The sequence below is a fragment of the Lemur catta genome, chromosome 7 (assembly GCF_020740605.2).
Source record: "Lemur catta isolate mLemCat1 chromosome 7, mLemCat1.pri, whole genome shotgun sequence".
Taxonomy (NCBI): domain Eukaryota; kingdom Metazoa; phylum Chordata; class Mammalia; order Primates; family Lemuridae; genus Lemur; species Lemur catta.
The window spans coordinates 71,665,637-71,693,482 of NC_059134.1; the positions used below are offsets into that span (position 1 = coordinate 71,665,637).

General features: G+C 37.0%; 1 protein-coding gene across 4 annotated transcripts; it reads left to right on the plus strand.

The window, feature by feature from the left end:
- The first annotated feature begins 101 nt into the window (after positions 1-101).
- Positions 102-26,531, plus strand: NUCB2 (nucleobindin 2). 4 transcript variants are annotated; one of them, XM_045557609.1, is made up of 14 exons: positions 102-237; positions 5,092-5,245; positions 10,329-10,472; positions 11,057-11,164; positions 14,491-14,617; positions 16,410-16,513; positions 17,647-17,832; positions 18,021-18,111; positions 18,682-18,740; positions 18,841-18,933; positions 22,334-22,423; positions 25,497-25,667; positions 25,940-26,018; positions 26,419-26,531. In XM_045557609.1, exons 3-14 carry the CDS (start codon positions 10,329-10,331, stop codon positions 26,424-26,426), a joined length of 1,260 nt encoding a protein of 419 aa, XP_045413565.1. In that variant the 5' UTR covers positions 102-237; positions 5,092-5,245; the 3' UTR covers positions 26,427-26,531. The 4 variants fall into 4 exon arrangements, with proteins under 4 accessions (XP_045413565.1, XP_045413567.1, XP_045413564.1 ...); XM_045557608.1 differs by having other exon boundaries at positions 106-217; XM_045557610.1 differs by lacking the exon at positions 102-237 and adding an exon at positions 296-313.
- Positions 26,532-27,846: the final 1,315 nt, after the last annotated feature.

Genomic DNA, 27,846 nt, shown 5'->3' on the forward strand with positions numbered 1-27,846 from the left:
GCCTCGTCCCCACCCCCGCCAATCGGAGCCCTCCGCGATCCTGAGCCGGACCAATCAGCGGGGCCAGGGGGTGGGGGCTGTCGCCATGGCAGCAAGGAGGCGGGCGCGCGCGGGCGGCTGAGGGGCTAAGCAAAGCAGCGGGCCCGGGGTAGGGGAGGCCGGTCTGTGCGCTGTGGGCGTTCGGCAGGCGGAGCCGCGCGCGCCGAGACCCGGCAAGGTAAAGCCGGCGCCCTCGAGGTGGGTGCGTCTCAGCGCGGCGAGAGGCTGGGGCAGGTCCTGAGATAAGGCTCTTGTCTTCTGCTGCCCTGCCAGGGTAGTGAGGATGGCGGGGGCCGCGCAGTGGGCGGGCACCGGTGGGGAGGGGGCTCCCAGCTCCAGCCTGAGGCACGGGGTTCCCTGTTGGGCTTCGCTCGCTGCTGGGCACCCAAGCTTTCTTCCGGGCCGGTGAGGGTGGCTGGCACTTGGCGGGGAGCAGGCGCGGGTAGGTGCAGGACCGAGACCGGGGCGAGGTCCAGCCCGGTCTTGGCAGGTCGATGGGCGAGGGAGGTGCCCGCCGGTGAGGAGGGTGTACCCACCAATTCCCGGCTGACGCTCCCCCGCGCCGCGGAGCGAAGCTAGGCCCGTGAATCCTGCTCTTCTGCCAGTTCAGTGAAGCCAGCAACCTCTGACACTGAGGAGAAAGTTCGTGCCAGTCGTGGTATCCTTTTTCCTTAAGGGACTGATGAGATGCGAGATGAGCCCTTTTTGGTTTTAGGGGATGAGAAAGAGTACTTCCTCATTGCACCTGCTAAGTGGTAACTCAGTGAGCAAATGTGGTTATTGTGGTTGGTGCTGGCAACGGTCTTTGATGGCAATTATTTTACAAAATCAGAGAGAGAGAGAGAGAGGATATGAGGGAATGAGAATGAACATGAAAATATGAGCCATTATTCTGATTGTTGGGAAAGAGAACTTCTTGAAATTCTGTGTCCACTAAACTTGATGTACGTTTTACACAGTTGAATAAGTAAGTGCTGTGATCCAAGCCTTTTATTAAGGCTCTCTTAAATCCATGGATGAATATAAGCACTAAAAGATCTTACCTTGGTTTAAAAAAAGAGGAGGGGAGGTTAAATGCAGATATTTCTGATAGTCAGTTTTGTTTGAAGGGGATTGTGGACTTTCCCCATGGGAAAGTTTAAAGAATTGATTGCTTTAAGGAATGTTCTTGTTTTATAAAGTTTAACAAATGTTTAACAAACAAATATTTCAACAAATGTTCCTCAGTTAATAGGGTCAAAAATTAAAATAAAATCATAGAAATTTAGAACTAGAAATGAAACCTCAATATTACTTTCATTATTAGGGTAAACATGGAAACTTTCCATTTCTCATCTTGGTCCTCAAAGTCTCCATGATCTGGTCTAACTTTCTAATCTGAGTCAAAAAATCATGTCTGTCTTCTTGCATTTACTCATACTGTTCTCTGTCTATCCTTATTTTACACACCTTCTAAGGGTTGAATTTGTGTTTTATTTACCTTTCTTTGCTCTCCCAAGGTACTTATTGTTTGTATCACACATTTTATATATAACCTTTCAGCATACCTTTTGCTAAGTTGGTTTATGCTCTGTAAATACCAGTTGAAATGAAAAGCACAGTTAAGGCAATTAGGGTACTGTTCAAAATACTAGTTATTAATTATGGGGACTAATATGGAGTATCAATAACATGTTAATTGCCGTGTGTTTTTGTTTTAGCATATGTTGTGAATCTCTGTAGACATACCAAACTAATTTTGCATTATTTAGAACAATATTGAGGTGTTTTCCACTTTCTAAGGACCCTTTTGATGGCTGGGTATATAAAATACCCTTTTGAGTATTGAGTAGCTGCAAGAATGAAGTGCCGGACTTTAAAATGTAATGAAAACAATCCTTAAACTAGATGATCTTTTAAGTATTGTGAATAATTGAGTTGTGTGTTTGACATTATAGATGATTAACTTTTTCTATTATTAAAGGTCTAGAAAGGGAAAATTTAACATTTTTATGTTTAATACATGAAATTAGTTTATATACTTTAAAAAAACAGGCTCCTAACAATTACAAATAACTTATTCAAGGAAAAACCTCAGTCACTTTAACAACTTTCAATTTAAAAATTAAAGAAAACTATGATGTGGTGAAAAGTATATTCAGTTAGAGTTTCATGGCCAGATTCCAATCCTGGGTCTGCTAAATGATCTTGGCAAAGTCAGTTAACTTCCTTCTGCATTTATAACCTTTTATAAAAGTAGGGGCTGAGTGAGATTACAGTAGTCCTTTCTTATCCTCAGGGGATACATTCCAAGATACCCACTGGAAGCTGGGGAGAGTACGGAACCCTATATATACTATGTTTTTTGTTATACTTACATACATACATACTTGTGATAAAGTTTAATTTATAAATTAGGCACAGGAAGAGATTAGCAACAATAACTAATAATAAAATAGAATTGTAACAGTATACTGTAATTAAAATTATGTGATCTCTCTTTCTCTCTTTCAAAATATCTTATTGTACTATACCATGGGTAACTAAAACCACAGAAAACAAAATCACAGATAAGGGGGGTACTGCTGATCTCAGAATTCTCTGATTCTCAAATTCTAAATCAACCTAATGGAAATTGAGATAGCAATTGCATGGTTTTATTTTTGGCAGAGCTTTTTCACATTGTGTTATAGTTATCCAAAGTTCAATATATGTAAATAATAAAGACATTGTAATTTTATTGAATGATACAGATGAGTAACAGTATCAGTTTTTCATAAGCCTATAATCAAGGATACTGCAACCCATTGTTAAGATTGACAAAAAGGAGATATTGTAATTTCCTTGATTGGTGTCCTTTTCTACAGATGTGGACATCAGAGACACTAAGATCATAGGATGTTTTCATCAGGGAAGGTTGGGAATCCAGCTCAGCTGGTAATATATCTGATATTTTATTTGAACCTCACTTTCCTGTTGACCTTCATTTTCAAAGGGAAAAAATAGAGGTGAGCACCAGGTTACCTGTTGCCCTTGTCACTGCTGTCAGTGAGAAACTCAGAAGCCATTTATTTTTCTTCACCCACCCCTTTCCCCTGTAAGAATTATTAAAAAATCTTTTTTTGTTTTTATTTTTTTTCAGAGACAGGGTCTCGCTCTGTTGCCCAGGGTAGGGTGCAGTGCATGATCATAACTCAGTGCAGCCTTGAACTCCTGGGCTTAAGTGATCCCTTTGCCTTAGCTTCCTGAATAGCTGGAACTACAGGTATGGGCCACCACACCCGCCCGGCTAATTTTTTGTTACTGTTTTTTGTAGAGACAAGGTCTTGTTCTGTTGCCTGGGCTGGTCTCAAACTCCTGGCCTCAAGGGATCCTCCTGCCTCAACCTCCCACAGTGCTGGGATTATAGGCGTTAGCTACCTCACCTGGCCCCCTGTCAGAATTATGACACTGACAGTAAGAAGAAGCAACCCAAGTTTCCTTGCTCGGGCAGTGCCTTGGAGGAAGAAACCTGAGTCTCTTGCTACAGCTCTGTTTTAATGGCTGAGAGGAGGAGATTGTATTCCCTTCGTGTTGGATATATTCCTTTTATTGGTCTATAGCTGTGCCAGGGCTTCAGCTATGGCAGTGTTCAGAGGAGAGCTCAAATGTGGCCTCTCCAAAAGGAATTTTATTTCTTTATCTATTTATTTTTTATTTTTATTTTTGAAGGGGAAAGAGTGGGGAGCAGGGTTCAATTTCCTTTTTTTTTTTTTGAAGCAGAGTCTTGCTCTGTCACCCTGGGTAGAGTGCAGTGGGGTTATTGTAGCTCACTGCAACCTCAAACTCCTGGGCTCAGGTGATCCTCCTGCCTCAGCCTTGCAAAGTAGCTGGGACTACAGGTACACACCACCATGTCTGGCTAATTTTTTCTATTTTTAGTAGAGATAGGGTCTCACTCTTGCTCGGGCTGGTCTGGAACTCCTGAGCTCAAGCAATCCTCTCACTTCAACCTCCCAGGGTGCCAGGATTACAGGTGTGAGCCACCTTGCCCAGCCTCAAACATGACTTTTAAAGGTGTATGTTAAATTAATCTTGCTTTTTAAGTTCTATAACTTTGAGTTTTCATTATACAGTAATTTTTTCATATTTCAAATCATATGAATTTCATATTTCTCCATATATTTCAAGACAAGAAAGGGCATTAATATTCTTACTATTGTCATGCACTGTGCTAGTTACTTTGTATTTGTTCTTATTTTCATGCCATTAAGAAACCTATGAAGATGTATTAGTTCAATTTTAGGTAGGAAGATCAAGACTCAGAGGGGCAAGTAGCTTGCCAGTAAATGGGAAAAATTAGGATTCAATCTGCTGTTTGTTTATTTTTTATAGTGCTGTGTTAAGAAAAGTCATATACCTTTCCCATACATAATATATACATGATCACCTTCCTGCATAGATGATTTTATGTTAAATATACCGTATAAAAAAGAAATATGTGTTCTTAAAACTCAAAAATATTTCATTTGCTTATTTTCTTTATAGACTACTTAGAAATAATTGATTATGTTCACCAATGAGTTTGCATTTGAGCTAACTGCCTTGTAGTTTACAGTTATGTCGTGCAATTTCAAAAAAGAATTTGAGATGTTTCATCTTGTTACTGACCTCAGTGACAGAGTAGGACCAAGGTTAATTTTTAAAAAGTGGTGGTAAAGAAAGATTCCAGTTAAGTATTTAGCAGGAAATGTTACCCTGTATCTTGAAGGGTTATTGCTGAGAAAAATAAGCTTTCGATCTGAGTTCCTCTTAAGTTATTTCAGAGGAGAGCGAAGTGGTAAAACTTAAGCAAAATAAATCAATATCTTTGTTTATGCTGGTCTTTGATTCTGTTTATTTCATGTATTTCTCTCCCTACTGGAATAGGATATAATTTAGTCTCTTTCCACATTATAAAAATTTGGTACTTTTTCTTTTCATATTATGTGGGAAATGCATACACTATTATGTGCCATTAACACTATAATAAGGCTAAATTTATGCTTATATTTAATATGTCTTTTTATTCCTCTTTTTTTTTTTTACATTTAGAACCTGTTAAAAGTCAGTTTTTAGTGAAAAATATTGGGCTAGAAGCCAAAACCCACTTCTTCGCTAATTTGATACTGTGCAAGTCATCTTACCTCTCTGGATCTCAGTTGCTTCATCTGTAAAAAGGAGATAAAAATTCTTTACTGGTCTGAAGGTAAGTGCTCAGTTAAGAATTGCATTTGCTTGCAAAAAACCCATCACCGATACTACCACTAACAAAACACAAAAAGGAAAAAGCAAAAACAGACTTACTGGTAGCTTAAGCACACAATATTTATCTTTTTATATAAAATAATTCTTGAAGTAGACAGTCTAGGATATGTATAGTGGCTTCATAAAGTCAGAGACCTAAGCTTCTTTCATTTCTTTGATCTGGTATTCCTAAGCAGTAGCACTGGTTCTCATAGTCCAAAATAGCTGTCAGAGCTCTAGCCATCACAGCCAAGTTCCAGGTAGCAAGGCAAAGGCAAAGAAGGATGCATCATCTTTCTTTAAGGAGACTTCCTGAACCAAAGCTCAGGCTACAAGGAACCAGGGAAATGTAGCTGGATGTATGGCTGCCCTCAATAAAATTGGGCTTTTGTTACTGAGGAAGAAGGGAAGATTTGGATATTGGCAGGCGAATAGAAGTCTCTGCCACAGTATGAATCTTTTTCTCTTTGATCTCTGAAATCTGTAAGCTATGAAAACCACTCATATAAGCTTCAGTAATTTGCCATGGCAGAGCTTTAAGTCTGACTACAGAAGGAAATAACCCGCATTTAATAAATTGTGTTTCTATTTTTACTTATATCCCTTAATTCATTATAGAAGCCTTTCTTGTTTGGGGATTTGTTCTGGTTATTTTTTTAAATTACCCATAAATGCTTTATAGATGTTTGTTGTACAATTTATGGTTGTATTAAAAAGAGCTAACATTTATTGAGCCACTTGCTGTAAGCAAGGCATTAAAATAACAGAGATAAATTATCCCAAGGGTATCACATAACTAATCATCAGGAAGTAAATTTATGTTGAAAGTACATATAATCCATCTCAAGATACATTTAAGTTTAGTATGGTCACATGAGGCACACTTTTGCCTTCCTTGCTAGTTAAAAGTAGGTGTTTTTCTTTTTTTCTTTTTTTAACCACTTAACTGTTACTTGTCTTGAAATTCCTCATACCGATAGCTCTTGCTTAACTTATTTCCTTCCAGACTTTTCTTTGTAAATATTATGTAAGTATACCCTATACTGGTGAAATGATTCAGTTGTCACTGTTTATGTTAAAAAAGTAAATTGAAATAAACAGCTTCAGGAAAAGGAAACTAAAATTCAGGGAATGGAAGTTGGAGTGAGAAAGAATCTAACGATTCAGTCAATCTTTTCTCTCTCTTTTAAGGAGCAAGTTACAATTCTATTTCTACAAAGCATATTTGTATTTTCGTAAGTTTTTGCATTTTTCCTTATGTCATATAGACACAAAGTACAGTAATCCTTTTGCTACTAGTGCTTCGATTTCCTTTTTTGCTAATCTAGAACCATTGGCCCCAAATAAAATAATCAGGAGCCTTATGACTGTAAAAAGAGCCTAGTTTTCTTTTTTTGAAATAGTCTCACTCCATTGCCCTGAGTAGAGTGCCATGCCGTCAGCCTAGCTTACGACAACCTCAAACTCCTGGGCTCAAGTGATCCTCCTGCCTCAGCCTCCTGAGTAGCTGGGACTACAGGTTCGTGCGCCATCACACCTGGCTAATTTTTTTATATTTAGTAGAGATGGGGTCTCGCTCTTGCTCAGACTGGTCTTGAATTCCTGAGCTCAAGGGATTCTCCCACCTCAGTCTTCCAGAGTGCTGAGATTACAGGTGTGAGCCACCATGCCCAGCCCCTAGTTTTGTTTTTAAGAGACATTTAACATTATAAGTCACCTGACTGGAAATGTCTATTTGCTGAATACCACTTTAATGCCCTTTAAATTTTTTTAATTAATAGAAAAGGATCATGTTATGCATTGTTTTGTAAGCAGCTTTTTTCAGGTTGCAATTGCTTATTTAATAGCCTACATTCCTCACTAGATAGAAGCCCTATGAGTGTAGTGTCCATTTGCATCTCACTTACCTTTGTCTTCCAGCATAATATCTGGTACCTAGTGGGTACTTAATACTTAAATATTTGTTCAATAAATAAATAAATACAACAGATTAAAGAAAGCACACTTCAGTTCAGCCTTAAATTGAAAAGGAAGAGGAACAAAAGAAGAGGGTTGAGGGAGGGAGAAAAAAATACGCAAGAACAGAGACTATTTACAAGGCAAGAGAGAGACAGACTAGTTTCAGTTTTCTGTACTCTTTTCACACCTCTTACCTGTGATCATTATTTTTAACCATTTTCAGGATATGTTGCCCCACAATCAAAACAGGAAACCATCATACGTGTGTGTGCACATGCACAAACCTAATCTGTGTAACTACTGGCATGAACCGATAGCTAAGAAATCTGCCTCTGTGTATGAGTGGGAATTTTGATTTGGTGGAGCCAAGAGAAAGATAAGTTTCCTTTTAGGACACGATAATTTAGGGAAATTATTTTCTATCCACTGAATACTAGGAGAAACTTAAGAACTCTGCTTGCTTTATAATTTTGCCTGAGGCTCCAATGTCTTTGGGGTCAGTGTGTTCCATGCTGTCTTGAGATGACTGTGATTTGGAATTTCATATAATCCTACTTTACAGAGTAAGTGATCAGCCTATCCTGATTGTTTGGATCACTCTACTATTTCAGCCTAGTTCAGCCCAGTGTTTCCTCTTTAGTTCTGTACCTTTCTTATGAAAGAAGAGGGTAATAAAGAAAAGGAGATGGCCATTCTTACTGACCTGATAGTGGGAGGAAAGTAGATTGGTCCCCTCCCTTCTTCCCATTGCCTCTCCTTATCACTCACTTCTCCCTCTCTTATATGGATATTTGTATGGTTTGCACTTCATGAAAATGTGTAAACCTCTGACACATTTGACACTATTTTGGTATTTAAAGAGATTTTTGTGTTATTAGTTTTCTACCTAATGTTCTAGAACACTTTGCATGTCTTTTGTTATGATAATATTTGACATTTATTGAGGCCTTATTAAGGAGTAAATGTTTAAGTTGATTGTCCTAGTTATGTCTAGAATAAACACTAACAAATTAGAAACTAATAGAGGGGAGAAAGTATATTTAAAACATTCTTCATTAATCAAAAACAAATGAGGAAAGCAAGAAAGAGGAAATAAGTATAAAAGAGGCAGGATAAATAGAAAGCCCTAAAGAAGATAGTAGATTTAAAACTCAAGATGTGGTACTTCATTGACTTTAAGAGTCCATTGAGGCCAGGTGTGGTGGCTCACGCCTGTAATCCTAGCACTCTGGGAGGCCGAGGCGGGCAGATCATTTGAACTCAGGAGTTCGAGACCAGCCTGAACAAGAGCGAGACCCCGTCTCTACTAAAAAAATACAAAGAAATTAGCTGGACAGCTAAAAATATATATAGAAAAATTAGCCAGGCATGGTGGCGCATGCCTATAGTCCCAGCTACTCGGGAGGCTGAGGCAGGAGGATCACTTGAGCCCAGGAGTTTGAGGTTGCTGTGAGCTAGGCTGACTTGACGGCACTCTAGCCCAGGCAACAGAGTGACACTCTGTCTCAAAAAGAAAAAAAGAATAGAGCAAGGGGAGGCAATATGTTCTGGGGCAGTGATTTTCAAACTTTAGCATGTGTCAGAATCACCTATAGGGCTTGTTATATCATAGATTGTGGGGGCCCCTGTCCCCAGAGTCTCTGATTTAGAAGATAGAGATTAAGCCTTGAGAATATGGATTTCTAACAAATTCCCAGGTGATACCAATGCTGCTGGCCCAGGGATCACACTTTGAGAATCTTTGCTTAAAAGCAGACATCTTTGGAGTTAGTCACTCCCAGGTCTAAACCCTGGCTCTATGACTTATTGCTTTGTGAGCTAAATCAAGCTTTTTAGGTGATATGTCTCAGTTTCCTGTATTTTAAAATGAGGAGACTAATATTAATTTGACAAGGTCATTGTAAGACTTAAATGATTTAATTATAAAAAAAGTGTTTAACGTACTGCTTAGTACATAGTAAACACTCAATGGATGGTTTCTATTGTTATTTATAATAAGCCTGGGAATCAATGAAATCTTTATGAACCATGAATTCAATGTTTTAGAGTAGGTTCCCAGAGACTTTTTGTGACTTTTTCAATTTACAGTGTTGTTAGGACACACATACACATTCGTGTATACAAACAGATTCCTCTCTTGACTTGCCCTCTTATTTATGGTAGATTTGGCAGAAGAGTGAGAGAGCAGCAGAAGTGACCAGAACACATGGGAGAATATGGAGAGATTAGAACCTTCATAAATTGCTGGTGGGAATGTAAAATGGTACAGCTGCTTTGGAAAAGTTTGTCAGTTCCTCAAAAAGTTAAACATAGAGTTATCAAACTGACCCAGTAGTTCTACTTCTAGGGTATATAAGCAAAAGAATTGAAAACATGTTAACACAGTAACATGAACACAAATGTTTAGTGCATCATTATTCAAAACTGCCTGAAACAGTATTGCGTGACCAGCAGTCTAGCTCTTCCTCTTGTTTCAATACCACTACATCCCACTTGATATTTTGTTGACCTATTTATTTGAAAAAAGATCTTTAGCAAATGACTATTGGCTATGATAAAATAATTTAACAAGGTTAAGAAAATATTTATAGTTAGTTGTCTCTTTTAATCAATAATAGTTTGTAGAGTAATTTATTTTCAAAATTAGGTTGAAACTAAATTAAATATATGCAGAAATAATTTTGACTCCCCAATATTTTAATTGAGAAAAAATATATAGTTTTTTCTTACTTCCTCATTTCCTAGTATTGGACTATTTATTTTTTAAAATTTTGGGTCCCTCATTACCATCTTTATTTAAAGCTTTTGTAATTAACCAAATGTTTTCTTATATATAAGCAGTTTAAAATTTTGTTTCCTATCTTTTTAATTTTGCCTGAAATGTATTTCTCCTCTGATTTTTTTAGTGATCTATTTTAAACATTTTTTTGGATAAGTTATAATTTATTTTTTCCCCTTTCCTAGAAATTTTTTGTTGTATTAATTTTTTTGAGATTGAATATATTATTAATGTGACATTGGGAATGCATGTATACAGTTTAAAAACATCTTTTCAGGACTTTACTATAATTGTTCCTTCATTTCAGATGAGGTGGAGGACCGTCCTACTACAATATTGTATTCTCTTGGTTACATGCCTACTTACTGCTCTTCAAGCTGTGCCTATAGACATAGACAAGACAAAAGTACAAAATATTCACCCTGTGGAAAGCGCAAAGATAGAACCACCAGTAAGTGAAAAGAAGTGAAATGGGAGGAATTATAACTAAATGAAGTTAAATGAGGTGAAATTATAACTATATGAAGTGAAATGGAAGGAATTGTAACTAAAATATTAGTAATATTTATTACTTATAAAACTGTACATTTAGGAACTATTTCTGAAATAGCAAAGAGTATTGAACAAGCATATGCTGTTTAACATTAGATAATGTTTATTTAATATAGCTAGTATATTAGATAGTACACAGAAGAATTAATCATAATACATTACCAACATAGGGCTAAACAGCCAAGAAAACACTGTATTATATTCAAAGGAGAGACAGATGACAATGGGGAGAAACCAATTAATATCATTGGTTAAATCTTCATTGTCTAAAGCAAATAGAAAATCTACCTTTATGTAACAATAAAACATAGTGTTGGTTCTGATACAAAACTATTTGAGAAATATAATGTTTTTACTTTGTCGAAACTATCAAAGTGGATATGTCTCAGTGCTGTTTTGCTAGAAATTGTTCAGGATTGAGATTTTTAGATTCAGACAAGGAAAAACTTTCAGAAGCATTACTGTTTGTTTCTTAATTTGAAGGATACTGGACTTTATTATGATGAATATCTCAGGCAAGTGATTGATGTGCTGGAAACAGACCAACATTTCAGAGAAAAGCTCCAGAAAGCAGACGTAGAGGAAATAAAGGTAAATGTCATTAAATAATTATTTAGCAAATATTTGAACATGCCAGGCACTGAGCTAAGTCCTGGGGATGCAAAGATGAAACTTATCGCCAGCACTTAAGGAACCCTCAGGGGGAAATCATACCCAGAAGTAGATTATTAGGATGGTTATATGATGAATATATACTATATTATAGACATATAGAGGACAGACACATAATCTACTATGAAGCAGTGGGGACAGGTGGGAAACCATCCTTCCCGATAGAGATTATGCCAGAGCTTAAAGATGTAACTGAGAAAAGGAGAGGGACTAGGAGGTATCCCAGACAAAGGTGCAAGGGTACAGAGATAAGAGGTATATAGGAAACTGGAAGTAATAACTGTTGCTGGAACCTAGAGGGGGAATTGGAAGGCATGAATGGCCAAAAGATGAGGTTGGAAGAATCCTGGGCTAGATAACAAAAGGTCTTATGTATCATGTTAAGGGGCTTGAATCATGATAGCAGGAAGCTATTCAAAGGTTAAGAATAGGTTAGGTTCTGGTGTTTTAATCAGGTCCAGATTAACAGAATAGATAATGGGCTGTATCTTATGTCAGTAGGGAGATGTAACCATTTGCCTCTGTCCTAAGAACCCTATTAGACATAACCCTAGCTGTTGATAGCTCTTTAGTACTCATAATAAGTAAAGGAGTTATAAAGATCTGACAGAGATTCTCTGAAAGCCTTTCCTTGAAGGGAAATGAATCAGTTTACTGGGTTTGTTATAGACTCTGGGCAAAAAAAAATTCCAGTTAATTTTAAACTTTCAGTTATGCTTCCTACAACAGTTTTGTTTGCTTATGTTACCTTTGTTTATTTGTTTGTTTTTAACTTTCCTGAAAAATTACCTTGACTTTTTCTAGACTCAGAATTAGAGAACTGTGTTTGAAGGAATCATTCTACATCATACATCCTTTTTATTTTAGTCTCTGTCCCTAGCGTGTGCTTCTTTGAAAGACTGACTCCCATCAGGTTGTGGTATCTATTATAGGAGCTTTTGTATGGCTTTTAGTTCACAGCTCTCCTCTTGGAAACTGTGAACTGCTTTGGGGAAAAAGTCATAGTGTTATGCCAATAATTCCCCTGAATTGTCTTTGAGGATAATCTTGTTCTTCCTCCGAAAGATTAATTTTACCTGAGGAACTAATTTCCTAGGGTGAATGATATTTAATGTAGAACTTTCAGTGTCTCCTATCTAGCAGAAATTAGGATTAAGAGCACTATTTGGGGGTAATGTAGAAAATGTGGGCCATGGGAGGTAATATATAGAGATATTCAGGGAAAAGAAGACATTAGCTTCCTGGCTTGGTGCAGGGATTTATTTTGTAGCTGTCTGCCTTTCACACTCAATTCCTATTCCCTATAAAGGAGCAAAAAAACAAAAACAAACAAACAAACAAACAAAACCATACACACACCAAAACAAAACCAAAATGAAGTTAAACAGTTATCCAATGAAAAAGAAATAAGACTAAAACTAGACAATAAAACCCAAACCCAACCAATTCATCACAAATAGCCAAGCAAAGATTCTTGTCTGAGAGGGAAAAAAAGTTAGAATTTATCCTTTCTTATTTAGCCAAACATTTTGATAGGAGAATTATACTTCATTTCTTCACTTCTCAAACATTCCCAAACTGGAGAGAGCATGGCTTTGCCCTCACTGCTTCATTGAATATACTCTCATGGAGAGTATCAGTGACTTCTGAATTGCCAAGCCTAGTGAACACTGTAGCATCTTTTATTCCTCATCTTACTGGGCTCCTTTGTTTTATCTCAACAATTCTCAGATTTTAGGGTTTGTTAAAACATATTTCTGGGCTCCACCTCCAGAATTTCTGATTTAGTAAGTCTGGGGTCTGCATTTCTAAAGTTCTCAGGAGAACTGGAACTGATGCTTCCAGTTGGGGACCACACTTTGACAACTATTATTTTATCTGACTATTCTCTCCTTGAAATATACTACTCTTTTTGCTTCTATAACAGTGTATTCACCTAGTTCTACTAATCACTCATCTATGTAAAAAGTAATCAAAGGAGACAACCTAAAAAAGATGAATTTTGAAAAGCTATTTGTATATGGAATGACTAATGCTTAAAGAGGCCAAATTACTTTTTTTTAATAGCAACTTTGTTGAGATACAATTCATATACTATAAAATTCACCCTCTTAAATCATATAATTCAATGGTTTTTAATATATCCAGAGTCATGCAATCACCACTATCTAGTTTTAGAACACTTTCATTACACTCAAAAGAAACTCTGTACCCATTAAGCCGTCACTCCCAATTACCTTTCTCTCCTCAGCCACAGGAATCTACTTTCTATCTTTATAGGTTTCCCTGTTCTGGACATTGTATATAAATGGAATCATACAATATGTGGTCATTTGTGACTGGCTTCTTTAACTTAGCATGATGGTTTCAAGGTTTATTTGTGTTGTAGCATGTGTCAGGATTTCACTCTTTTTTATGGCTAAATATTAATAATATTTCATTGTATGTATATACTGTTTTTCAAAGTGGCTGTACCATTTTATAATTGAAATTTTTGAGCCTCTCCTTGGTGCTTTAATTATGATTTTCTTTCTTTTCCTTTTTTAATTTTTTTTTTTTTTTTTTTTGAGACAGAGTCTCACTCTTGCTCGGGCTAGAGTGAGTGCCGTGGCATCAGCCTAGCTCACAGCAACCTCAAACTCCTGGGCTTAAACGATCCTCCTGCCTCAGCCTCCCAAGTAGCTGGGACTACAGGCATGCACCACAATGCCTGGCTAATTTTTTTTCTATATATATTTTTAGTTGGCCAGATAATTTCTATTTTTTAGTAGAGACAGGGTCTCACTCTTGCTCAGGCTGGTCTCGAACTCCTGACCTCAAGCGATCCACCCGCCTCGGCCTCCCAGAGTGCTAGGATTACAGGCGTGAGCCACAGCGCCCAGCCTCCTTTTTTAATTTTAATTTTTAATTTTTTTTTTAAGCGACAGCATCTTCCCATGTTGCCCAGGAGGCTGGTCTTGAACTCCTGGGCTCAAGTGATCCTCCTGCCTCGGCCTCCCAAAGTTCTGGGATTACTGGCATGAGCCACTGTGTCCAGCCTGCTTTTCTAAATTATATTCTTTTTAGACATCTTGATTTTAAAATTACAAATTGAATCTCTTTTGAAAGAAAAATTTTTTAATATTAAATTTATCTAAATTAGTCAAAAGTATTTATCACTAATTTATTATAACTATATTTTTTATGTGTTGCATCTGGTCTAAAAATGGAATGTAATAGATAAAACTAGCTTATTTTGTTAACAGAGTGGGAAGCTGAGCAAAGAGCTGGACTTAGTAAGTCATCATGTGAGGACAAAACTTGATGAACTGAAAAGACAAGAAGTAGGAAGGTTGCGGATGTTAATTAAAGCTAAACTGGATTCCTTTCAAGGTAAGTGCTAAAGAAAAGGTAGGAAAATTTTAATATTTGGTTGTGGAGGTCAGTTTACATTAGTACATGCCATGTTCTTTTAGTCAAAATGTTATTTTCTTTTTTTTTTTTTTTGAGACAGAGTCTCGCTCTGTTGCCCAGGCTAGAGTGAGTGCCGTGGCGTCAGCCTAGCTCACAGCAACCTCAAACTCCTGGGCTTAAGCCATCCTACTGCCTCAGCCTCCCGAGTAGCTGGGACTACAGACATGCACCACCATGCCCGGCTAATTTTTTCTATATATATATTTTAGTTGGCCAGATAATTTATTTCTATTTTTTTTAGTAGAGACGGGGTCTCACTCTTGCTCAGGCTGGTCTCGAATTCCTGACCTTGAGTGATCCACCCACCTCAGCCTCCCAGAGTGCTAGGATTACAGGTGTGAGCCACCGTGCCCGGCCTCAAAATGTTAATTATTTATTTTTTTGAGACAGAGTCTCACTCTGTTGCCTGGGCTAGAGTGCCGTGGCATCAGCCTAGCTCACAGCAGCCTCAAACTCCTGGGTTCAAGCAATCCGTCTGCCTCAGCCTCCCAAGTAGCTGGGACTACAGGCATGTACCACCATGCCCAGCTAATTTTTCTATATATATTTTAGCTGTCCATATAATTTCTTTCTGTTTTTAGTAGAGGCGGGGTCTCGCTCTTGCTCAGGCTGGTCTCGAACTCCTGAGCTCAAACAATCCACCCACCTTGCCCTCCCAGAGTGCTAGGATTACAGGCGTGAGCCACCACGCCCAGCCCAAAATGTTATGTTAGTATTGATTTATCTTCTCTTAATTTTTAAAATTTAATTTTTTGAGGTGGTAATATATATCGTTCAAAAATCAAAATGATTACCCCTAAATAAGTATAGCAATGAGAAAGAAGTATGAAAAGTAATGAGTGAAGCAACTGATTTAAAAGAGGAACAATAACATCAAATGAAGCCAAAAAAAAGTAGAGAAAGAAGTCTAGAATAATTTCCATACATGGAACAGAAAAAGTTTCAGAGAGCTAGCCCCACAAAAAACACCAGATTCAGACAGTTTCTTCAGGGAATTCTATCAGACCATTAAAGAGCAGATTGTCAATTCTGTATAAACTCTTATGGAGCATAGAAAAACAAGGAAGACTTCAACATTCTTATTATGTATTGATTTCAAAACCAAAATTATTGCATCTCAAAAGAATATGATCACATATCAAGTGAATTTGTTTCAGGAATAAAAAGTTGACTTAATATTAGGAAATCTAATACTATAAATCATTCCATTCTAGATTAAAGGACATTACCTTTGCCTAAGATGTGTAATATTCTAAAAGGAAAAATGAGCCCTTAATCTAAAACTTTGAATTTTCTTTTTTTTTTTTTTTTTGAGACAGTCTCACTCTGTTGCCTGGGCTAGAGTGCTATGGCATCAGCCTATCTCACAGCAACCTCAAGCTTCTGGGCTCAAGCAATCCTCCTGCCTCAGCCTCCCAAGTAGCTGGGACTACAGGCATGCACCACTGAGCCTGGCTAAGTTTTTCTATTTTAGTAGAGATAGGGTCTAGTTCTTGCTCAGGCTGGTCTCGAACTCCTGACCTCAAGTGATCCTCCTGCCTCAGCCTCCCAGAGTGCTAGGATTACCAGTGTGAGCCACCATGCCTGCCCTTTGAATTTTCTTATAAAATCCTTTAGGAATAAATATGAATGCTTTTTCTTATATATCATTTATATTAATGTTTTTAGCTTCTAATAATTGATCATTTACAGTTTTCTCATTTTCTTTCAGATATAGGCATGGACCACCAAGCTCTTCTTAAACAATTTGATCACCTAAACCACCTGAACCCTGACAAGTTTGAATCCACAGATTTAGATATGCTAATCAAAGCGGTAAGAATCATTCCAAAAAGTGCTGTCTTTTTTGTGCCTTTGAGGTTTTGTAATTTGACAAGTAAACTCAATGAAATGGAAATAATAACTTTTATATACTCTCTAGAATATCTTTAAAGAGGCCAGGCATGGTGGCTCACTCATGTAATCCTAGCACTCTGGGAGGCCAAGGTGGGAGAATCACTTTGAGGCCAGTTCAGGACCAGCCTGGGCAATAGAGCAGGACCTCATCTCTACAAAAAATAAAAAAGTTAGCTGGGCATGGTGTTGGTTCACACCTACAGACCTCCTAGCTACTTGGGAGGCTGAGGCAGAAGGGTTGCTTGAGGCTGAGAGTTGGAGGTTGCAGTGAGCTAAGCTCATGCCACTACACTCTAGTGTAGGTGACATAGCGAGATCCTGTCTCAAGAAAAAAAAAAATCATTCCAGATTTTCATACTTATACAGACCCTTCCTTTTTTAAAAAATCAATCTATATATGCATTAGTCTGTTTTGTGTTGCTATGAAGGAAATACCTGAGGCTGGGTAATTTATAAAGAAAAAAGGTTTATTCTGCTCACAGTTCTACAGACTGTACAAGAAGAATTGTGCCAACATCTGCTTCTATTAAGGGCTTCAGGGAGCTTCCAATCAAGATGGAAAGCAAAGGGAGAGCTGTCATGTCACATGGCGAGAGCAGGAACAAGAGAGGGTGGAGGTGGTGCCAGGCTCTTTTAAACAACTAGCTCTCTTGTGAACTATTAATAATAAAGCGAGAACTCAGTATTGTGGGGAGGGCACCAAGCCATTCATAAGGGATCTGCCTTCATGACCTAAAGACCTCCAACCAGCCCCCATATTCAACACTGGGGATCAAATTTCAACATGAGATTTGGAGGGGCCAAACATCCAAACAATATCAATATGTTATTTGCTTATGGGGAAGTTTGTAAAATTGAAGCTGGCTTTGAACTTCTGGTTTCTTTGAATACGTAAACCTCTGGTAATGATAGAATTAAAAAAGAAAAGTCCAGTATTTTTTTGCCCTCCTATACTACCTTTTTTTTAGAGAGTATGCTATATTCTAGAATGGCTTTATTTATATTTTCAAACACATCTTTTTATTTAATTTAAATGTAATATTGCATTCTAGGCGACAAGTGATCTGGAAGACTATGATAAGACTCGCCATGAAGAATTTAAAAAATATGAAATGATGAAGGAACATGAAAGGAGAGAATATTTAAAAACACTGAATGAAGAAAAGAGAAAAGAAGAAGAATCTAAATTTGAAGAAATGAAGAAAAAACATGAAAATCACCCCAAAGTTAATCATCCAGTAAGAATTGTAACTATAAAACCATATTTAGATGAAGATACTTCTTTGTGTTGGATAGCAGAATTTTATCATGTTATTAGTACTTAAATCTTGATTCTTAATTTTGCAGAGTTTCTCAAATTTATATTTTGAGTCTATACACATGGCTTATATTTTGTTTTGAGCAATTTTTAAAAATTGGTTCACAGGGAAGCAAAGATCAACTAAAAGAGGTATGGGAAGAGACTGATGGATTGGATCCTGATGACTTTGACCCCAAGACATTTTTCAAATTACATGGTAACAGATCTGACACAAATATTAATATTTATATCTGCTTTTTGCAAAAATTATATTTGTTTTCCTTTTAATTGGTTTCTACCAAGGTCTGCTTTTGAATTCTATTGATAGTAAATGTTTAGAGTTTTTCTAGGGTAATGTGATAGTCTTTATCACTGATCTGCAGTATGAAATTGTTTAGGTCAGTAGCTGTGTCTTTATATAAGTTTTTACTGTTAAGTCATTATATGGCTTACTGCAAGGTTCTCTGTGAACTGCAGGTAATTCTGTGACTAGCTAGGTTATGTCTGATAGGCTTTATACTATAATATAGCATATTGCTTTACTTTATAGTCTTACTAAAAAAGGGGTTATGTTTGCCTAAAAAATTATTATGAATTATAAATAAATACAGAATTATTATCAAGTTGGGCTGATCTGAAGCTTCATAAGAAAGAAGAAACCATTTTCTGCAGCATATTGATGCTGCTTGTCAGTACTACTTTTGCAAACCATTTGTAAATCATTATATTTTAATCATTTTCTAAGGTATTAAAATCAGTTTTTGCATTTGTAACTTTTAAACTTCAGATGTCAATAGTGATGGATTCCTGGATGAACAAGAATTAGAAGCCCTATTTACTAAAGAGGTAAATTAGTTTATTTAATACTTGGTGTTCTTCTTCTCTCTGTTTTTTTCCTTCTTTTAACTTCTTTTCATTCATGTTGGTTTTAAAATTTTCTTTTTAGTTGGAGAAAGTATATGACCCCAAAAATGAAGAGGATGATATGGTAGAAATGGAAGAAGAAAGGCTTAGAATGAGGGAACATGTAATGAGTGAGGTATGTTTTAAAAATTTATGTTATTTTCTATGGATTGTTTAATTCCTGCAATAAATCTTACCATAAGATGGAAAATAAATACACAGAATAGCTATTTAATTGGATTTTGCATTTTTGATCCAGAAAATTATACTAGATTCCCTTAGTATAAATAAAATAATTTACAGCTACTTTAAAATATTCTAAAAGATTTAAGATGCTGCTGCATAGCACTATAAAACCTTTTTTTTGTTGCTGAAAAACAATGAAGTCCAATATTTGATATTTTTAAAGTCTCTGTTGCTTTTACTAAGAAAAACCCAAATACTTTAATGGCTTATAACAACAAATATTTCTTATTCATATTACATAAGCTTTGAAGGTTGACTGCAGCTAGATATGGCAGGGCTAGGCTGGCCTGGGCTGGCTTGACCAGGGCTGGACTTGGCTCTGCATGTCTTCTCATTCCTAGGCTGCAGGAACAGTGTCTATCTGGGTCCTGTCAGGGATACAAGACACCCCAAGCCAAACCATTTAATAGTATTTGAGACTTATGCTCAGCTGTGACAAGCCTCACGTCCACTTATATCCCATTAGCTTAAGCTTGTCCATATCAAGCCCCAAGTCAGGGAGGAGAGAGGTATATACCTCCCATAGGATGGTTCAGCAAAGTCATGTGACACTGGGTGGGAATGTATAATCCTATTACAGGAGGGCACAATAGTTGGAAATAATAATCCAAACTACTGAAGAGTCCTAAAATTTTAATTTCTGTCCTTTTCAAAGCAACTGACCATTTTTTCTATTTGGCTTGTTCAAAACTAGTTTTATTTTTCCTCTGATTTAGGTGTCCAGACAAACAATGATGCATGTTACCTGTTAAATGGGGGGTAATAGATAAGGTCCTTTGCAAATAGAATGATGATTACCTAAGTACATGATTTGTGCTAACTACTACTAAGCACATAGCCCTGTTGTATCCTGCTATATTGGAGCAAGGGAATATGGCTGGAGATTAACATGGAAGCATGCTAACTGGTCTCCCTTTAGTCTTAGGGGCACACATCACTAGCAGGCCCTCTGCTTGGGGATTTAACTGTATTCCCAGGTCTACTATATTCACTTCCCCACTCCCAGAGTCTAACAGTTTCACATATTATCCCCTCTCCTTAAACCTTTAAGACACTTCTCATTCTTCCCTCTGCCATGGCCTTGCCTCTCATTTTACTGAGAAAATAGAAGTAATCAAGAGAATTACTTAATCTTCACACTAACCATATCCACCAACCAATCTGCATCTGTATGCATTTTTTTTGCCTTGCCTTCTATTAACATTTATGTTTCTGTTCCCATCGAAGGCCTTCTCTACTGTGCATTAGGTCCCATTTAGTGTATCCTCTTCAAGGATTCCATTCCTGCTCTCATCCCCCCTCTCTCTTGCATCAGTGTTTTCTACTCTCTTGGATCATTTACATTTGGAGGCAAACATGATCTAATATCTTCTACCTTAAAAACAAAACCAAATCTCTAGTTACTGCCTCGTTCCTCTGCTCCTCTTCACAGCAAAACCGTTCTTTAGAGTTGGCTATTTTTCCTCTTCCTGTTATTCTTTAGCTTTCATTTTCTTAATCTGTGCTGAACACGCTACAGCCTCCACCATTCCACTGAAACTCCTCCTGTAAGGTGACCTCTATCTTGTCAAATCCAGTGTCATCATCCTTACTTGGCTTCTTAGCAGCAGCTGATGCAGTTGATGCCTCCCTCTTTCTTGAAATGCTTTCTTTATTTGGCTTTTGGGAAACTACACCTCCTTAGTTTCCTCAGACCTCAGCACTCTTTCTTCTCACTCATCTTTGCTGGCTGTTCCTCCTCTTCCCACATTTTACATGTTGTAGTGCCCTTGGCCTATCCCTTGACCATATTCTCCTTTCTATCTTCATTCTTTTCTTAGGTGATACTATGGAGTCCCATGTCTTTATACATACTCAATATGCTGGTGAGTTGAAAATTTTTATCTCCAGCTTTCCCTGAGCTCCAGGCTTGTATCTGTTTGACAGTTCCTTGTACATTTAATATATGTCTTCTCCAGATACATACTTGTTCCTCCTGCTCAGCCTTCTTTCTTTCAGCAAGTGAATCACAATTCGTCTAGTTGCTCAGGCTAAGTCATCCTTAACTTCTCCTTGCCTCACATCCTACATCTAATCTATGAGATCTAATATTTGATCTATCTTTCAAACAGATCCTGAATTTGATCACTGCTGCCCACTTCTACTTCTGCCAACCAGGTCCAAGCACATCTACTAACTGATATCTCTGCTTCTGTTCCTTACCGCTCTGCAGTTACTTCTCCACACAACAGGCAGAGTAAGCACTGAAAAGCACAAATCAGGCCATAGTACTCTCTTGCTCAGAACATTTCAGTGGCTTGCCATTTTACCTAGAATATGATCTCAAATCCCTCTTTTAGCCAAAGATCATGACATCAGAGTCCTATGACTCTCACTCTACTGTGGCCACACTGGCCTTGGTGTTTGCCTCTCATCAAGCTTGTTCCCACTTTAGGGCATTTGAACTTAATGTTTCTTCTTTATGGAATTCTCCTTCTCTAGATCATCACGTGGTCTGACTTCCACTAGGTCTCTGCTCAAATGTCCATTCTTTAGAGAGACCTCCAAGACCACCCTGTTTAAACTATTTGCCTTTTTCTGTAGTCCTTTCTCTGCCCCTTCTCCCTCTAAGCAAAACACTCTAATATAGACAATGTATGCAAGGTAACTGAAAGCCACTGTTTTGCTTCAGTGATTTCACCTGAATATTTGAGCTGTTAATGGTCTATTGACTGCTGGGATCCCTAGTCTCAAATAAATTTCTTTGGTCATTATAGAGTACACCTGTGTAACTGAATTTGCTACAGTCTTTACGAGCCATTAAAGAGTATTTGGAGAGGTTGTCAACTTTAATTTTGATTTAGTTAATTGTTTTTAAGAAAAAATGTTGAGAGCATTTTAATTTAAACTCCTTTACTCTTGGCCAAAGATAGTCCTCTTTCTGGAATGGTTATTTTTCTTACCCAAGCACTTGGCTTCAAGAGGGATATACGTATTGGGATGAGGGAAGAAGACAATACCAGCCTAACCAGTCTGATCAGCTGACTCAAACTTGTTGATCTTTAGGATATTAGGTATAGCACACATTTTCAAATTTGAATTATATAGAAGAGGAAGATAACCTATTTTCTGATTCTAGTATAATGTTGAATTTTCTGTTTTTAGGTTTTTTTCCTCCAGTTCCTGTGGATGTTAGGTTAGTCCTAATTGCTGTATGTTTATATAGTAGCATCTATTACAAGACAGTTGCTAGTGTCTAAATAATATGAGAAAGATTATCTTATACTACACATACATTTTCTTTTCATCAGGTTGATATTAACAAAGACCGATTGGTGACTCTGGAAGAGTTTTTGAAAGCTACAGAAAAAAAAGAATTCTTGGAGCCAGATAGCTGGGAGGTAATAAAACCAATCCCAAATGGGATATCTGGTTCAAGAAATTTTATGTCAGTATATTCCACCCCATTATGTTTGCATGTATAGTCTTACTGTCTTGGTTTTTTATATAAAATAATGAACTTGATTTCTCAGAAAGCTTGTAGCATTTGATTTCTTATCTGTAATCATACTGCATATAATTAGAAGTCTTTTAAAAATTATACTTTTTTCTAAGTATAAAATAATATTCATTATCAAAAATTAGAAATACAGATACATTTATTTATTCATTCATTCATTCATCCATTCAACCATTCATTTTTAGAGATGGGTTCTCCCTCTGTTGCCCAGGCTAGAGCACAGTGGCATGATCATAGCTCACTGCAGCCTTGAACTCTTGGGCTCAAGTGATCCTCCCACCACAGCTTCCTGAGTAGCTAGGACTATAGGTGTGTGCCACCATGCCCTGCTAATTTTTAATTTTTTTGTAGCAATGCATGTCTTTCTATGTTGCCCATGCTGGTCTCAAACTCCTGGGCCCAAGCAGTCCTCCCATCTTGACCTTCCAAAGTGCTTAGGATTATAGGCATGAGCCTGTCTTTTTATGTAATAACATTTCACAAACGTTTTCCAATGTCATTCTTCAAAAAACATTATTTAAAAAATGACTACTACACATGCAGTTATGTGGTTATAGTACAATTTATATAATCATTCCTCTAGATTTAGATATTTTGGGTAAATTCAAGTATTTTAATATAATAAATAACACTGTGATGACTGTCCATTTGTTCATACATTTTGGGGTAACCTATGATGATTTCCCTGGGATTAATTCCCAGGAATAGAACTATTGTCAAGATTTATGAATATTTTTTTGGTTTCTCAGTATATCATGCCAAATTGCTTCAGAAAAGCATACCAATTTATATCACAGCCAACTGTACTTAAATGAGTGCATATATAACTTTAAATGAATAGTTTAGAGGTACCAGCCAAAATAGATTAAAGAAAGAACATCATCTTTTTCTATATTAAAAATAAAAAGATTACCATTTAAATTTTTAATTGTCCAGAAAGTAGTTTGAGATAGGGTGACCAAGTATTCTAGTTTACCTGGGACTGAGGGGTTTCCCAGGATGTGGAACTTTTCATTGCTAAAACCAGACATTTCTGGGCAAATTGGGAAAGTTGGTCACTTCAGATTGAGATCAGATAAGTCCGCCTCTTTTTGTTTTGAATTTTGTCTAACATGTGAAATATTTCTGGACTTTGGAGAAGAAGAAGAATGCTAAGATTATTTGAATATACATTCCCTTTAGTGCATCTGATAAACTAGAAGATCAATAGATAATTATATACTTTTATTTATTTCTTTTGAGACAGGGTGTCACTCTGTTGCCTGGGCTAGCATGCAGTGGCATCATCATAGCTTGCTGCAACCTCAAACTCCTGAGCTCCAAGCAATCCTCCCATCTTAGCCTCTTGAGTAGCTGGGACTAGAGGGACACAATACCATGCCTGGCTAATTTTTAAATTTTTATTTTATAGAGACAGGATCTCGCTATGTTACCCATGCTGGTCTTGAACTCCTGGCCTTAATCTGTCCTCCTGCCTCAGCCTCTTAAAGTGCTAGGATTACAGGCATGAACCACTGCACTGGGCCAATACTCATTTGTGTGTGTGTGCATATATATATGTATATATTAAAACTCATGAGGCCGGGCGTGGTGGCTCACACCTGTAATCCTAGCACTCTGGGAGGCCAAGGCGGGAGGATCGCTTGAGCTCAGGAGTTCGAGACCAGCCTGAGCAAGAGCCAGACTCCATCTCTACTAAAAATAGAAAGAAATTAGCCGGGCATGGTGGCACATACCTGTAGTTCCAGCTACTCAGGAGGCTGAGGCGGAAGAATTGCTTGAGCCCAGGAGTTTGAGGTTGCTGTGAACTAGGCTGATGCCACGGCACTCTAGCCTGGGCAACAGAGTGAGACTCTGTCTCAGGAAAAAAAAAAAGAGAAAGCAAAACTCATGAGTTTACATTGATGTCTCCAATTTCAATCCAACACCTTCTATTTCAACACAGAATTCAATCTGCTCTTTTCATATTTCATTTGAAACCTAAGTCCCTTTTCCACAAAAATATTGTACTTACTTGCTCAATCCTAGAATGTACGAATTTTAGAATTGCTAATCCATACCTCTGCAAAATAAAAGTTTAATGTTTGTTTAGATTTTTTGTTGTTTTTAACCTGAGGGCATATAGTCCAAATATTATAATTGAAAATTACGTGGTTTAGTTTTTTTTTCCCTCCCCCTTCTTCTTTTTTTTAAAAATTGTGTTACAATTTCCTTTTTTTGTTTGTTTAAGACAGAATCTCACTCCATCGCCCTGGGTAGAGTACAGTGGTGTCATCTTAGCTCACTGCAGCCTCAAACTCTTGGGCTCAAGCGATCCTCCTGCTTCACCTCCCTAGTAGCTGGGACTACAGGTGCTCGCCAGAACATCTGGCTAATTTTTCTATTTTTAGTAGAGAGGGGCTCTAGTTCTTGCTCAGGCTGGTCTCAAACTCCTGAGCTCAAGCAATCCTCCCATCTCTGCCTCCCAGAGTGCTAGGATGACAGGCATGAGCCACCATGCCCGGCCTCCCTCCCTCTTCTGTGGGTTATCTTATTCATTTAAAATAAAAGTACTATTTATTTGCTTCTGTTTTTTGTATTCAAGTTTTGGGATTTTCCTGTCCTCGTGGATTTTTAAAAATGTTCCTTTTTTGAGTATGTGAAACATTAACATATTTTCAAAGCAATCTGTTCCAAAAAAGTGTTTAATTTCTCTTCCACATTTTCTTTCTCTTTTCTACCCAATTCTCACTCTTGGCCTTTAGTAACCAGTCTGATTAGTCTCTGGGTTTTCCTTCCTGTTTTTCCTTTTGCTCTAATGAATACATAAACATATTTTTTTATTTCCCCTTCTTTCTTACCCAAAGATATAATACTATACTCTTTTGTACTTTACTAATCATAGAATTTTAAAGCTGAATCAGACTTTATTGTTGTCTTTTTGAGATTATTCTTTCCTCATTGTTTTTGTTTAGACATTGGATCAGCAGCAGTTCTTCACAGAGGAAGAGCTAAAAGAATATGAAAATGTTATTGCTTTACAAGAAAGTGAACTTAAGAAGAGGGCAGATGAGCTTCAGAAACAAAAAGAAGAGCTACAACGTCAGCATGACCAACTTGAGGCTCAGAAACTGGAATATCATCAGGTGGTATTTTGTAAAAGGATTATGACATTAAAAAGGATTTTAGATATTTTGCTGAGAGCCTGTGTTTTTGTAATATTTCAATGTACTATTAACTATAGTATTTTTAATTTTAGTATTTTTTAATCTGCTTTGTGAAATGTTAATCTAAATTTTAGAGTTTGAATATCTTTTTTTAGAAAACAATTTTGTTAGTTTGTTGTACTTTGTCAAAGGTCACACATATGATAGAAAGCCAAATAATACTTTTAAGACTTTCTTTATTCATTCACCAGGTCATACAGCAGATGGAACAAAAAAAATTACAAGGAATTCCTCCATCAGGGCCAAATGGAGAACTGAAGTTCGAGCCACGTATGTAATTTTGTTTATTTATTTGTTTAGGGAAATAAACCATTGCATAAATTAAAATCCACATTTATTACAAATATAATTTCAAATCATTAAGCTTTATGGGTTTTTTTATGTATTTGTAGAAATAGAGCAATTTGCACTACAGAAAAATGAAAATGCCTTCAGAAGTTTTATGTATCAGCAAATTTTAAATAGTGTATAATTTGCTAACCATATTTATAGTGAAATGATTTATTTCAACATTATTCATAATTCTAATCAATTATATAGATCTTACCAGAGAACATGTTTTTTAAATTATAATCTATGATTAGCTAAGCATATTTTTAAAAATATATCTGTACATGAAAGAACCTTCAGAAAAGTACCTTTAAAATGAGAGCATATTTTTTTTCAACAGACATTTGAAGTCCAAACTCCGTAAGAACTTGGAAGAAAGCTGTTAATTCAACATCTATTTTGTCTTTTTAGCTCCCTTCCTTTTTCTCTTCTCAATAAATATTTTAAAGCATATTTGGAATAAAGAAAGATACTTTTAAAATGGTAACACATTTTTTTGGACAAAGATATTTAAGAATTGAAGTCTACCAGAACCAGAAAGAAAACAAACTCACTATCTGCTCTAACATTCATACCTCCCTTCTTTTTTCTTTGTTCTCCTTTAGTGATTTAATTAATTGGCCTTATGCAATAATTTAATGAAACTATCAGTAACTATTTAAGTGAGAAAGCTCTGTCTATTGCTTTTATTTTATTTATTTATTTATTTATTTATTTATTTATTTATTTGTTTGTTTGTTTGTTTGTTTTGAGACAGAGTCTCGCTCTGTTGCCCAGGCTAGAGTGCCATGGCATCAGCCTAGCTCACAGCAACCTCAAACTCCTGGGCTCAAGCGATCCTTCTGCCTCAGCCTCTTGAGTAGCTGGACTACAGGCATGTGCCACCATGCCTGGCTAATTTTTTTCTATATATATTTTTAGCTGTCCAGATCATTTCTTTCTATTTTTTTTAGGAGAGATGGGGTCTCGCTCTTGCTCAGGCTGGTCTCGAACTCCTGACCTCGAGCGATCCTCCTGCCTCGGCCTCCCAGAGTGCTAGGATTATAGGTGTGAGCTACCGAACCCAGCCTGTCTATTGCTTTTAAAATAAATTGCTCTCACTTACTCATGAAGACAGATATTCTTTTATGGGTGCTTATCATCCCCTTTCTCAATAAATGTCTATTAGATATTAACAATTCTGAAAAGGCCATAGTATTTTCTAGTGTTTTCTGGTAATTTTTTCCTGCTTTTAGCAACCTTAACTGCTAGAAATTCTTCAACTCAATAGTTTTTGTTACCACTTTAGGTCATTTTCATTCTTTTTTTTTTTTCAACTCCATACTGTTATCATTTGAGATTAGGTTTTGCTACATGTAATAGAAAAAGATAACTAGTTTAAGTAGGAATTTTTCCCTCTTACACAAAAGAAATCTAGAAATAGGTAGTGTTTAAATTTTTCCTGCTCTGCTATCCTCAGTACATGATTTTTATCCCCACATTACCTCACTCTCATTCTCACTGTCCAAGATTGCTGCTGGGGGCAAGGGGGAAGGCTGTCCCTACTTGAGTCTGCTTCCTTCCGGCAGGCAATTTTCCAGAATAACCAGCAGCACTTGCACGTACATCTCATGGGCAGAACTTAGTCACATGGGTGGCTACACAGCTGTCAGGGAGGCTGAGAAATCCACATGACAATGTGTCTAGCTAAAAGTTAGGATTCTTTTACTAAGGAAGAAAGGAAAAGGGAATGTGTGGTGGGCAACTTTTAGTTTTATCCACAGTCAGC

Bases quoted from the DNA above. Each gene is read 5' to 3' on its own strand.
- NUCB2 (XM_045557609.1), top strand. From the start codon at position 10,329: ATGAGGTGGAGGACCGTCCTACTACAATATTGTATTCTCTTGGTTACA. The intron at 11,165-14,490 runs GTAAATGTCATT...TTTTGTTAACAG, and splicing joins CAGACGTAGAGGAAATAAAG to AGTGGGAAGCTGAGCAAAGA. The intron at 18,741-18,840 runs GTAAATTAGTTT...TTTTCTTTTTAG, and splicing joins AAGCCCTATTTACTAAAGAG to TTGGAGAAAGTATATGACCC.